This window comes from Eumetopias jubatus, unplaced genomic scaffold, assembly GCF_037043125.1.
Source record: "Eumetopias jubatus isolate StellerSeaLion01/CBP00866 unplaced genomic scaffold, mEumJub1_p1.0 scaffold_5, whole genome shotgun sequence".
NCBI lineage: Eukaryota > Metazoa > Chordata > Mammalia > Carnivora > Otariidae > Eumetopias > Eumetopias jubatus.
This window is the reverse complement of record NW_028274811.1, coordinates 145,831,960-145,844,730: the sequence shown is the minus strand read 5'-3', so window position 1 is coordinate 145,844,730 and position 12,771 is coordinate 145,831,960. Positions and strand designations below refer to the sequence as shown.

Below are 12,771 nucleotides of genomic sequence, written 5' to 3'. Positions count from 1 at the left end.
TAGATGGTTCTCTTCTCCACTGTTTACAGGGGCTGTTATAAAACTGTATTTCCTAATGAGAGCGTTATGAATGTAAACATCATTACTTGTACTTGTTTTTCATTGTGAATTAAAACCATGTAAGTTCCTCACAAACACAACTTTGTTTTAAAGAACAGAAACTGTACAGAGACATATAGAGTAAAAAGCAGTTCCTTCAAAGTGTTCCTTTCCCACCTACCTTGTCTTAATCAGGAGTCGCCAGAGACACAGACCAATAGAGTCTCTGTGTCTGTAGGTATCTGTCTATGTCTATATATCTCCATATATCTTTAGCTAGATACACACACACACACACACACACACACACGTATCTATCTAGCTATATATAACTATATAACAACTCTATGTAACTATATAGACAGACACATACACACGTACAGATTTTTTTCCTGTTAAGGAATTGGTTCACACAATTGCAGAGGCTTGGCAAATCCAAAATCAGCAGGGTGGGCTGGCAGGCTGGAGACCCAGGGAAAAGTTGTAGTTCAAGTCCAAAGGTGGTCCCCTGGCAGAATTCCTTCTTGTGTAGGGGAGGTCTCTCTTTGTTCTATTCAGGCCTTCAACTGATTGAGTGAGGCCTACCCACATCAGGGAGAGCAATCTGCTTTACTTAAATGTTAGTCTTGTCAAAAAAAAATACTTTCACAGAAACATCTAGAATAATGTTTGACCAAATATCTGGGTACAACATAAAATTATGACACCTAAAATTAACCATCATGTACACCCTATTCTCATTCCTTTCACAGAGGACATTAATACTTCGGTGTAATTCATCTAGATGTTTCCTGTGCATTTTCTGGTTTGTGTGTGTGTGTGTGTGTGTGTGTTCATGACCTTTCTTCCTCTTGCCTGCACCTCTTTCATCTGTCAGTACAATAAATAATGTTACTAAAATCCTGGTGTTAGATCCTCCTTTCTTCCTGCGAGAAATGGAATTTTGGTTTGTATATTTTTGTTTTTTGATGTGCGAACCCTTACAGTTTTTAAGAAGAAACATCTCAACTCATTTTTTTTTGTTGTTGTCACGCCAACATTTCTATGGTGTGTAGACTTAAAAATTAAGCGTTTTGAGGGACTTGAATTTCTAGCTGATGTCCAAATGGAAGCTTCTACTTGTAGGTAGTTTACCGATTTTTTCTTAATAATATTATTTTATTCTCATGGACACTTTGCTTATAATTAAAAAAAAACAGCTTATATATGGCTTTGGGGACCATCTGCAAATGGGCTTCTGTCAGTTTAGCAGTGGTTAATATTTATTTGTCTTTGTGACAAGTCCTTTGTTGCTGTTTGTCTTGGGAGATCATGGTCCAAGAGTGCCAGTAGACCCCCAGAGGGTAGGGAATGAAGGTTATTGTGTTAATAGTAATGTAAGTCAGTCTCTGCTGGGAGACGAGAGGTATCCGATACCATTTTTTCCTGAGCCCTCAAATTTAGGTTTCTATTTTTTCCCCTGATAATCTTCATTTCTGACCTAAGGTTGTGCTGAGATTTCCAAGGCTACTCTCGGCAGCGATGTGCTGCACATTTTGGGAAGTCTCACTTTAGGTGGCCAGAAGGGGCTGTGGTTCCAGAATGGACCCTCCCAGTGGTTGTGGTAGCAAGGAATGGAGGTATGCATGATCCCAAAAGAGAGAACACAGAACCAGGAACCAGGTGCTGAGGAGTGCTGGGGAGCACTGCTTTATTATCCACTGATGGAAATTCTTCCTTTTAACCCACAGTCCTTAAGTAAAGATTGGATGGCCAGGTCGGCAAAGGTGGGGGTCCTTTGGGATATTTTTGAAGGACAGGTTTTCAATATGTGTTCAAGGCTTTCAGAATATCTCTTTCCTTTAATCCAGAAATACTACTTCTAAGAATATCTCCTGAGACAGTAAGGAATGAGAAGCATGAAGCCGTGGTTCTAGGGATTTTCATTGCAGGTTTTACTCATAATTTGGAAAAATTGGAATCAATCTCTGCATCCAAGAGTGGGGATGCATTAAATAACTATGATTCTGCCCTACTGGAGTAGAGTGTTCCACATCTGGTGGAAATGTTGACACACAAGTGTTTTGATTGATGTGAAAAGACATTGCTGATATAGTCCTCATTGAAACATATAACAAGTTATCCTATTTTGGTATAGAAAACATGGGCATGTGTGTGCACACGTGTGTGTATGTGTGTGTTTGTGAGATTGTGTGTGTCTAGATAATTTTTTGTCTTCTCTGTTTTCGGATTTCTTTTCTGTAACAAATATGAGCTTCTTGTGTCATTATGTAAAAAGGAAGAGGTTACGCTGTGTTCAGCATGCCTTATATATAAGTCAGGAAATTGTCGGACACTTGAGAAATACCTCCATCCAAAGAATTTCAAAATGAGATTTTGGTGCCAACCAAATGGAGTCGCAGGTTTTCTGGGCTGTTTATGCAGCAGTGAGCAGACAAGTTGGGTGGGAGAAGGCAGATGTTGGTGGCAGTGAACTCTAGTTATCCGAGACACTGAAAGCCTGGACTCACTCGTGCTCTCTTCTCTTTTAAATTAAATTATTGTGAACCATTTCACTCTATGGACGGAATGACTTACTTCAAAGAAGGCATGAGCTGGGGCAAATTAAATAGGCTTTACTATAGTCACAACATGATGGAGCTCCTTATGCTGCCGAAGGGATGTCAGTTTAAAAAAAAAAACTGTGATGGTCTCTAAAACTAAAAATTCAAATATATGTGATTCAGTATTCTTTTGGGACAGCAACCAGGAGCATATTGAGATAAGCAGGTGGGATTGCCCGTGCCCTTTCCTTGTTCCACGAAAAATGACATTCTTGTTAAACCCTTGGCCCACATAGAGCTGGGTCACCGTGGAGTTGCTCTAAACATAAGCTTAGCATCCCCTGTGCGGTGGTGTGTACAGTGGGCAGTGCTCAGCGTCACATGATCCTTAGCTCCGGATTGCCACGTCTTGAATTTTAGCATGTCCCCGAATCCATGTGTGTGAGGAGTCTGAGATCATTTTCCTTTGTCACAAAGTGTTTAGTCAGCTCAGTGGCTGCACAAAATACTAGAAAGTGGATGGCTGATCAAACGGCAGAAATTCGTTTCTCACAGTTCTGGAGTCTGGGAATCCAAGACCAAGGTCGGGGTCCGGTGAGGGCTTGCTTCCTGGCTCACGGCTGACCGCCATCATCGTTGGCCCAGCATCTGCTGGTTCTGCAGTTCTCCACCAACAGGGTCTGCAGCGGTTCCAGGAATTCTGACACTAACGCCCCAGGGCTGGCGCAGACCCCACAGGGGTGTGGCTCCGTCCCACGAGTCTCAACCCAGGGGTCACCTTCTGACCAACTGGCTACAAATTTGGGGATTCCCACACTCTCCCCTTCATGTTTGATAATTCACTAGAATAACTCACAGAACTCAGGAAAGCGCTTTACTGACTGTCGCTGGTTTATTATAAAGGATAAAAGCCAACAACAGCCAAACGGAAGGGGTGCTCAGGGCGAGGTATAGGAAAGGGGTGCAGAACTTGCGTGCCCTTTCTGGGGGCACCACCCTCCCAACACTTCAACGTGTCACCAACCCTGAAGCCCCCCAAACCCCATTGTTTAGGGGTGTTTAAGAAGCTTTCATTAAGTAGGCATGATTTGCTCTAACCATTCAATCATTGGCTATTGGTGATTGAACTCAGTCTCCAACCCTGCTCCCCTCCCCGGAGGTGGGGTTGGGGGGCACTGTGCAGAGAAGGGGCAAGATCTAACCTCCTACTTGTGGGGCGGTCGGTCTTTCTAGAGACTGGCCTCCATCCTGAAGCTACCAGCACCCTGCCCCCAATGTGCATCATCTCATTAGCATGTAAGAAACTAATTTCTAGGGGTTTTCAGAGCTGTGTGCCAGGAACTGGGGACAAAGACCAAATATTTATGTTTTATGACACCACCCCTCCCATCTGCTCTCCCCACATCCAGGCTGGTCTCATAGATGCTGTTTCCATCCAGCAGCTAGACTTGATGAGGGTACCTGACAACTGACTGCTCAAAACGCTGAGCAGTTTGTGCTGTGGCCTCTTGGGGTTCCGATGCCCCTTGACGTCCTCCTTCTGGCTCACGAGGCTCCACCCCCGGGCTTCCCAGGGGTGCTCCCCCTCCGCAGCCCTCGGCCCTTCCTCACCTCCTTCCCATCTTCGTCCACCGTCTCCTTCCCAGGGAGCCCACCCCGCGCACCCTGCCGGAGCCACTCCCCCCCCGCACTCCCCCCCCCCGCACGCACAGCCTCTCTTATCCTAGTCTCCTTTCTAACACACTCTGTCCTCACTCGTCTGGTAGGTCTCTAGTTTGCTGTTTGACCTCCCGTTAGAAGGCACACCGTACAGGCAGGGATCTTGGTTCCCAGACATTTCCCAGGCACCGTGCCTCTCTTGTGGGCATCACCCAATGAACATTCGAGAGTGAAGAAAAGCCTGGCTTGCTCTAAACTGCCAGCCAGAACCGGGACCCGGGGTTCTCTGTGATCCCACCGGGGCGGGGGACAGTGTGTGCACACGGGGTCTGCAGTGGTCTGCCCCTCTGACCCGCTTCCCTCTTCACTTCTAGACTGGCCTTATTGTCGCCTGCTACCACGGCTTTGTGGATACTGTGGTGGTCTTAGCAGAGTGCCCCCACGTTGATGTCAACTGGCAGGACAGCGAGGGGAACACGGCCCTAATCACAGCCGCACAGGCAGGTAAGACCCGGCTTTGCCTTCCCTCCCGGAGCTGAGGCTGGGGCGGGGCGGGGCAGCTGCCAGGCGGTTCGGGGCGGGGGGGGGGGGGGGGGGGCGGGGGGGCGGGGCTCTGCACTTGAACTCAGCTCCTGAGATTAATGTAAGGACGGGAATTGATCAGAAATCTGTTCTGCTGCTGAGAGGTATAGGAGAAGGTCGATCAGGATGTGGACATGTTGTCCTTGTGCCTTGGGGACGATGCAGAGTTTATTTGTGCAGAGCCCGCTGTTGGGCACATCTCGCCCTGATACTGCACAGTCTTTGAAGATGAAGCTGTAGCGGAAACCCAAGCCTTGTCATCCCTTCCCCTGGAGCACTGCGCCCCACCCAGTGCTTGGAGTTGGGGAACGGAGAGATGCTGGTGAACTCACTACCCTCACCGGTGGGTGGTAGGGACTGGATCCGATAGACGTAGTTACAAGTGATGGTGACTGGATCGATAGACGTAGTTACAAGGTAACCTTACACTTGCCAGGTAGATGTAAAGGAAAGCCAGGAGCTTCTTGCCGAGAGTGTATCAGTGTAACAAGGCGGAACTGTTAGGGAGAGAGCTTCCCAGTAAGGGTCCTTCAGCCCTGCCACCGAGCGCATTGTGGCTGTCCTCTTCTAGAATCGTCCTCGGGCGGTTTTGGAGACAAGCCCGTGCTCGTCCGTTCCGGACCATACGTCGTTTGTCCTTGTGGGGTTAAGTGGGTTTGTCACTTGACCACCTCGAAAATTCTTGGCTTGCAAGATTGATCTGTTTGATCGGTCAGGCTCTCAGCTGCAAAGAAGCTGCTTCCTGACGAGTTGGGAAGGAGAGGCGTTTGCTTATTGACGGAATGTAGGACACCTCACGATGTCGTGGGGCATGAGTGTTGGACTCAGGGCTGGGAAGCTGGAGAAAATGCCCCAGGCCACACTGCCCTTTGATTCTGGAAAGGGAACATCTGCTGTGCCACCAAAGAGAGACCTCCTGTCCCGTTTTGCATCACAAGCTCCTGGGTCAAAGCCAGCATGGGGGTGACTCTGGCCCAAGGAGCCCAGGGAGCCCAGGGAGCCCAGCAAAGCCAGCATCTGGCAGCTTCATTCCCTGTAATGTAACAGGGAGTAGTCCGTACGTACACATTGCTTTTTAGTCAAGCTGGGTAAGGTGGAGAACCCCCCTGAATTAGAGAGGAGCCAGATATGTGCAAAGACATGTTCGCCTCAGCAGGTCTTAGGGTGCGAAGCTCTGCCCCCATGGGGCACTCCAGGCTTCGAAAGCCGAGATCCACAAGATCCTCAAGTGCAAGAGTGGAAGTGGATAGCGGGAGGCATTCACTGACCCTGGGCTCCCCATTCATCGCCTCCCACTGGCCCAGGAACGGAGGATGCCCAAGTGAAGGGCAGCTCTGCCCTCCAGTAATTCTCTGGCTCAGTAGGCCTCTGATGGAGCTCTGATGGAAGGTGTGCTGGGGGCCGTGAGCGAGAACGCCCCACCTGGCCTGCTGGTTGACGACAGGGGTCGTGAAGAGGGGGGATGGGGAAGGGGGCTTGAACTGAATGCTGAAGGAGTCAGAGGGGGGCCGTTGCAGCCGAGGTATCCAAGTGCACGGGGCGAAGAGGGGGCCTGGCCCATCTCAGGCGGTGTGGCGGGAGGGTTGTGGGTGACTAGGAGAGATGAGAGGTGGCCCCACGAGGAGGCAGGAACCGGATCATTAAGGGTCTAGGTGCAACATGAGAACATGAGGGAATGCATTTGAGTGCCATGAGGCTGGGTGTGTGGTGACAGGGGCTGGATAATCCTCATGGGCCCAGAAGCGGCTTCAGAAGCAGAGAAGGAGCAAGGCCTGCCTGACAGAAAGTGGTATGAGGAGGTTGGTGGAGGAGAGGTGGCCTCTGGGATGGCTTCTGGCATCAGGACAGGGGATGACGAATTGCCAAGAGGCATGTGTACAGTAATAGGTGGAGAAGCATTGGCTCCATTTGGCACTCAGGTCTTTGAGATGTGACATATCTAAGTCAGAGGCCTCAGCGGTAGGTGGAGGGTATAGAGCTCCAAACTCCACAATGTCTGCTGGGGTACAGAGCGGGGAGGGTTCGGGGGTTGCCGGAGAGGGGGGCTTATGTCACAGGCTACACACGAATACTAGGAGAATGTGCAGTAAGACGAGGTTCCTTTCTTATTGATTTGCCAGAACTGTTTGTGTGTTAAGGGTATAGGCTGTGGTTACCCATGAGGTACCTTCTGAATTCTTGCCTATTTGAAATAATAGGAATAACGACTTGTCCTTTGACCCCCCCCCTTTTTTTCCATTGAGTGTTGTAGGGGAAAAGTCTGATTCCAGCCTGCTTTTGTCTTTGTTGAGACCCTGATATTGCTGAGATTGGAAATATCTCCCACCTCATCTTTGACAATGAAAACACCCCCCCCGCCCCCCTAACTGTCGTATAGCTCAGCTCCTTCTCTGCGTTTGTTTTGACTTACATTAGGTGTATTTTTAAGAACTCTCTGTTAATCTCTTTGAAACACTGTCTGCCTTGTTTTGTTCTTTCTTCCTGAGATTCCCTCTTAGACATAGAGTAAGTCACCTGGTCCTCATGCCACAATGTTCTTTCTCCTTCCCCCCCCCATCCTTTTACTCTAAGGTCTGAGCAAATTTTGCATATTATTTCATTAATGTGTTTCTATGCCATTCATCGGATTACATTTACTTTATTCTTCTCGAGCATCCCTGAGGTCAGTGTGTTCGGGCTTCTATAACAAAAATCCCACAAACTGAGGGAATTAAACAACAGAAATTTGTTTCTCAAAGTTCTGGAGGCTGGGAGCCCAAGATCAAAGTGGGCGGCAGGGATTTGGTTCCTGGTGAGGGCTCTCCTCCTGTGCACGGGGCGCCTCCTTGCTGTGTCCTCACATGGTGGAGAGAGAGAGTGAGGTCTCTGGTGTCTCCTCTTATAAGGACACCTGTCCTCTTGGGTCAGGGCTCTACCCTTGGGACCATCGTTAACCTTCATCACCTTCATCATCAGTCTGATCCCACCCTGCTCATTGGGGCCATGACTGGACTTTCCCAAGGTCGGAAGTCCTGCAACCTGCCCCGTCCCCACCTCCAGCAGGCCTTCTGTGGTTTCGGGCATCGCGACTGCCTTCCCTCTGCGCCTTTGGTCACCCATGGGAAGCAGGGAAGGGGACAAGACGCTGGTGTTCGTGGCCCCGGTGGAGCGTCCCCTGCAGCGGGAGGGAGAGTGTAGCGTGGTTACACCATTAGGATTGCCGTGGCTGGCCTGTATGTGATAATCTGGGCCCCACACATTGCGGGGTGTCGCGGGGAGGTGTCTGGGCTGTGACCCAGGCTGGGTTGTGCCGGAGGGTGGCTGTCCCGGGTGCTTTCTCTACTTGGTACCGCTGCTGGTCTACTAACTTGATTGTAAAATATAATACACAGTGTTCCGAAGAAAACCACATAAGCAACCAAAGTTAAACACAGAAAGCCAGTCAAGTTCAGGGTGAAAATCACTTAGCTCCTCGCCCCCAGGGCCTTCCAGTTCTATTGTCTGGAGGTAACACTTGTTAATTTGATGGGTATATGGGTTTTCTTCCATCTTACAAAAAAGTGTGTATCATTATAATGTGTTTTCTTTTCTTGTTTTAAGTTCTTTCTACTGGGGTCCAGATCCTTAGCTTGTTCACTCATTTGCTCAAGCTGTGTCTGCAGCTGGCTAGGTCCCAGACCCACCCTCTTCTGTCTGGTGCCGGCTCCCTGCACCTGGGCTCTGACCCTTGGGGCGCCCACCCCAGCCTGCTGTAGAACTGAATTGTTTGGGGGAGATGGGTGGGGAGGGGTAAGGGTTTTTTTTTTTTTTTTGCCGCCTTAAAAAAATCTGATTAAAAAGCATTTTCTTGTTTGTCTTAATTGCCGCAACGGGAGGGAGGAAGTGATTTTTCCCTAATTTGTTTCTGAAGGTGGTGACAGGACCTCCCAGAGCCAAAGCACACAGACTCCAGCCTCCCAAATTTTTAGAGGGTGGTGCGTGCGGGGTTCCCGAATTAGCCTGTTCCAGACCGCGCTGTCATGAAGCCATTTGTGTTCTGGGGGTGCCTTTCAGAGGAGGGCGTTTTGAGCGGCAGGTATTCCCGGGGTCTGAAGTGAAGAATTGACTGGCCGTGGAGGCCGGGCCGGGCTAGGGGTGGGACCCTGAGAGGGTGACAGGGGGCTGCCCTTCAGTAAGCCCACAGCCTGTGGGGCGGGATGTGGGTGTGGAGGCAGGGGTGAGGTTCCCCCCGCTCCCCCCCCCGCCTGTCTCTCCTTCTGCCCCAGCCCCTCCTGAGCCACACCAGAGACCCGAGGGCCGAGAATGGGAAGGTGCTGTGTGTGGAGGCCAGCCTCGGGGCCTGAAAGCAAGGGCAGAGAAGGAAGAGGAAATGATGCAAGGAGAGAGTCTTAGAACTCAATTGCTTCATCAAACGACCTGTGTGTTTACGTAGCTGCTGCCAAGGGGCCTTTAGGAAAAAAACCATACCCATTTATACTTTCTACCAGGTTCCCAAGGGTATTCTTGCCAACCCTGGAAAAGATCAATTTTTAGTGTTTGCCAATCCCTGAATGATGGTTTGCAGTTGTGTTTCCCTGATTCTCATTGGGGCCCAGGATCTGTGTTTCTGGGTGCAGTTTACTGAATACCCAGCAAAACAGGGCTTCGACAATGAGAAAACTGCCTTCTTTTGCAATACGACGTGTCTGAAGGCCCTAGTTAGGGGGTTGCTTCATTGAGTGGCCCCATGAGGCCGGGACTGGGGGCCACCTTCTCACAAGGGCTGGTGACCTTTTCCTCATGATGCCAAGACTGTAGCACAGGCTCCAGGAGGGAGGAGCAAATCCCTGTCTGTGTGTCCTGTTCTCTAGGGCAGGAAAACATTTCCAGAAGCCTCCCGCAGAGTTTCGTTTATATCTCACTGCCAGGGCTGTGTCACACGCCCTGTGCCAAAACACGTCGCTGGCAAGGGTGATAGAATGACCCCGAATGACTTGGTCTAGTCAATGCGGGCCCCAGCAGGATCTGTGTGGTTGAGGAAAACTTTAAAGCAACCATTATTTATATTATTTGATCCTGCAACCTCACTGACCGTCTGGAATGTGGGGGTCCTGGCTTTCTATAGCACTCAGTCAGCATTTGTGGGTATACATTAGGGCACAAGTGCCTTGATCTACCTGTCGGGTGTTCTCTAGAAAGTCTAACCTCTTCAAATACTTAATGCATAATAAACATTCAGCCGAATCTGTATTAGGCCTTTACGATGGAGAGACTGTGTGAAATGTATGGAATGTATGAAAATAAATCCTCCGATAATGTCTAGGTCTCATTTAGCCAGCAATTTCAACTTCTACCTCCCCCAACAAAAATAAAATATAAAGTAAGATAACCAAGGCAATGAGTAAGACTCACAGTTGGAGTTGTGCGTTTATTTCTCCATGTGTCCTTCCTCTTTAACAGACAAGCAGGGGTGAGGCGAAGTGAGGGAGTAGCCGGTGTCTTTTTAAACTGGTGATAAGATAGGGTTGGTTGGGTATAAGTCACCTCTGGTGCATCCTTGAAATTTGTTATTCCTTGAACTTTTTTTTTACAGTTCTGAAGGAAATGCACAGAGAGCCAGCCTGGCATTATGCATGCTGCTTGCTGCGGGGGACAGAGTGGCAGTGAGGTTCTGGAGGGTTGGGGGAGCTGGGAGGGTGTGGGGATGCTCCTCAGGCCCCCCGTGCGTGGCCTGGCTCATAAACCAGATTTAGGGAGGGACCCCTTCAGAGGAGAATGTACCACTTGGCCTGAAGCCAGGAATAAATGTCTTTTTTTTTTTTTTTTTAAAGATTTCATTCATTTATTTACTGAGAGAGCATGGGTTGGGGGGGCAGAGGGAGAGAGAGAGAGAGAGAGGGGGAGGGAGAATCTCAAGCACACTCCCTCTGAGTGAGAAGCTGGACATGGGGCTCGATCTCACCACCTTGAGATCATGACCTGAGGTGAAATCAGGAATCCCAGATGCTTAACCAACTGAGCCACCCAGGAGCTCCTAAATGCCTCTTTATTTTTATTAATTTTGTTATCACCTCACACGAGCATGATGTTAGTCTGACTTCATTCAGATTTTTTCTTTTTAGCTTTCTGAAGTGTTTTCTTTTTTCTTGGTTTCTAGTGTTTCCATTAAGAAACTAGAGCTTCGCAAGTCTCTGGGGTTTCCTAGCATTGCCTTGCCTTTTCCTACAAACTCCAGTTTTCTGAGCTTTTCTCACTGGCCACTGCAAAGCCCCTCCCCGCAGCAGCTCCCCCTGCTGTTCAGTCCGACACCTGCTCGTCCCGCGGACCAAGAGGAAGCCTGTCTGTACTGCCCTTCCACGCTCCCCTATCCGCATCTCCCACTCCCCACGTCCACCCTTGGGGAACATCTATTCACTCCTGCCACTGTGGTCAGATGTGACATTTCCAAAGCCAATGGTTCCCTCTACTGGCCTGGCTTGGAAAAGTACATTTCAAGTACCTGGAGTCAAACCAGTCAAATCTTTAGGCAACTCAAATTCGATAACATTTTCCCATTTTTAGAGGAACACGGGTTTATTGTCTGTTTGCTTCCCTTGAATAAAGGAGTAAATAAGTTTCTTAACCCAAGACTGGTATTCACTAAAATGTTGAGTGAATTAACAATTAATACTTGTGATGTCCATGTAATTTTTAGGTAACATGGGTGATAGTTTGACAATTAACAACCTTTTTGATAAGTGAATTTTTTCCTAGGGAGTAGTAATGCTTGCATCTTATCATTTACCAAATATGGATTTATTGAGTTTGCAGTCAGCTGGGAGTTTTTGGATGTATGAACATGGTCATAAGGGTTGTAGTGGTGGTGGGGATCCATAGCCACATGGGAATGTGGACCTGGGATATCATGGTTCAGGTGCCTAATCCAGCTTTGGGGGACCAAGGAAGAGCTTCCACTGCAAGAGACGGCTCATCAAATAGCTGGGTAACAAAAGAAAAACAAGTTTATAGACATGTATACCTCATGTATACACGGGAGACACCCAGGGAAAAGTGAGTAACTCAAAGAAGTGACTTAGAACTCCAGCTCATATGGGATCTTCAACAAAGAATAAATATGGGGAGAAATGACAGGGCAGAGGAAAGTAGTTTCAGGGTTCCAGAGATGGCATTCTGTGGGAAGGTTAACTAATGGTAGACAAAGACTGGAAGGTTTGTTACGTAGATTTCTCTGGTGCCATCTCCAGGCTTATACGATCTGCAGTTGCCTTAGTGATTAACTTCTGTCCTTCCTGGTATGAGGGAAGGAGGGAAGGAATTTCCTTTGGAAATTTATGTCTTGCTTTTAGGCAAATGGGGGAGGGCAGAGAGCTTTTCTTGTGTCTGCCTTCAGTTCAAAATAATCCTGTGTCAAAGTAACATATTTCTGGGTGGCATCTTCTGCTACATTTCAGGGAGTAGGGCCAGATTTTTAAAAGGAGCTAGCTTGTTAAAGAGTGGGGACTTCATCTAAGAAGTAGCAACCGTTAAGTGTTTTAAGTATAGTTGTCTTGGTTAGAAGAGTTTTTTGGAGTTATCATGTTGGTAGTGTGGAGAAGTGATAGGAAGGCAGAAATGGGACCAGGGAGGACAGTTAGGAGAGGGGCTATAGCCCAGTGGGGGTGTGGTGGCCCAGATTAGGGAGTAGATATGGGGATGAAGAAACAAGGATAGACTTGCAAGACATTTAAGAGATGGGGGTTGGCAGAATTGCATGATGGTTAGAATGAGAAAAAGTGAGGGAGGGCTGAAGACGAAGCCTAGATTTCTGGCTTGGACACTTATGCCATTGGTTTTGTTCGTCACTGAATAAGAAACATGAGAGGAACAGGTTTGATTTGTCTGTGGGACACTCAAGATGAAATATCCATTAGACAGATATTTAGATAAGAAAGTCAGGAAGAGAGACAGAGCTAAAGAGTTCTAGGGTGATAACTGGATCCAGGAGAATGGC

The 12,771-nt window shown here is 48.4% G+C and overlaps 1 protein-coding gene across 1 annotated transcript in view; it reads left to right on the top strand.

The window, feature by feature from the left end:
- ANKRD33B (ankyrin repeat domain 33B) overlaps positions 1-12,771 on the top strand; it is an 82,653-nt gene that overhangs the window by 39,696 nt on the left and 30,186 nt on the right. Inside the window, exon 2 of the mRNA XM_028122675.2 lies at positions 4,616-4,745. Coding sequence (XP_027978476.1) covers positions 4,616-4,745 — 130 coding nt within the window. The remainder of the gene's footprint in view (positions 1-4,615; positions 4,746-12,771) is intronic.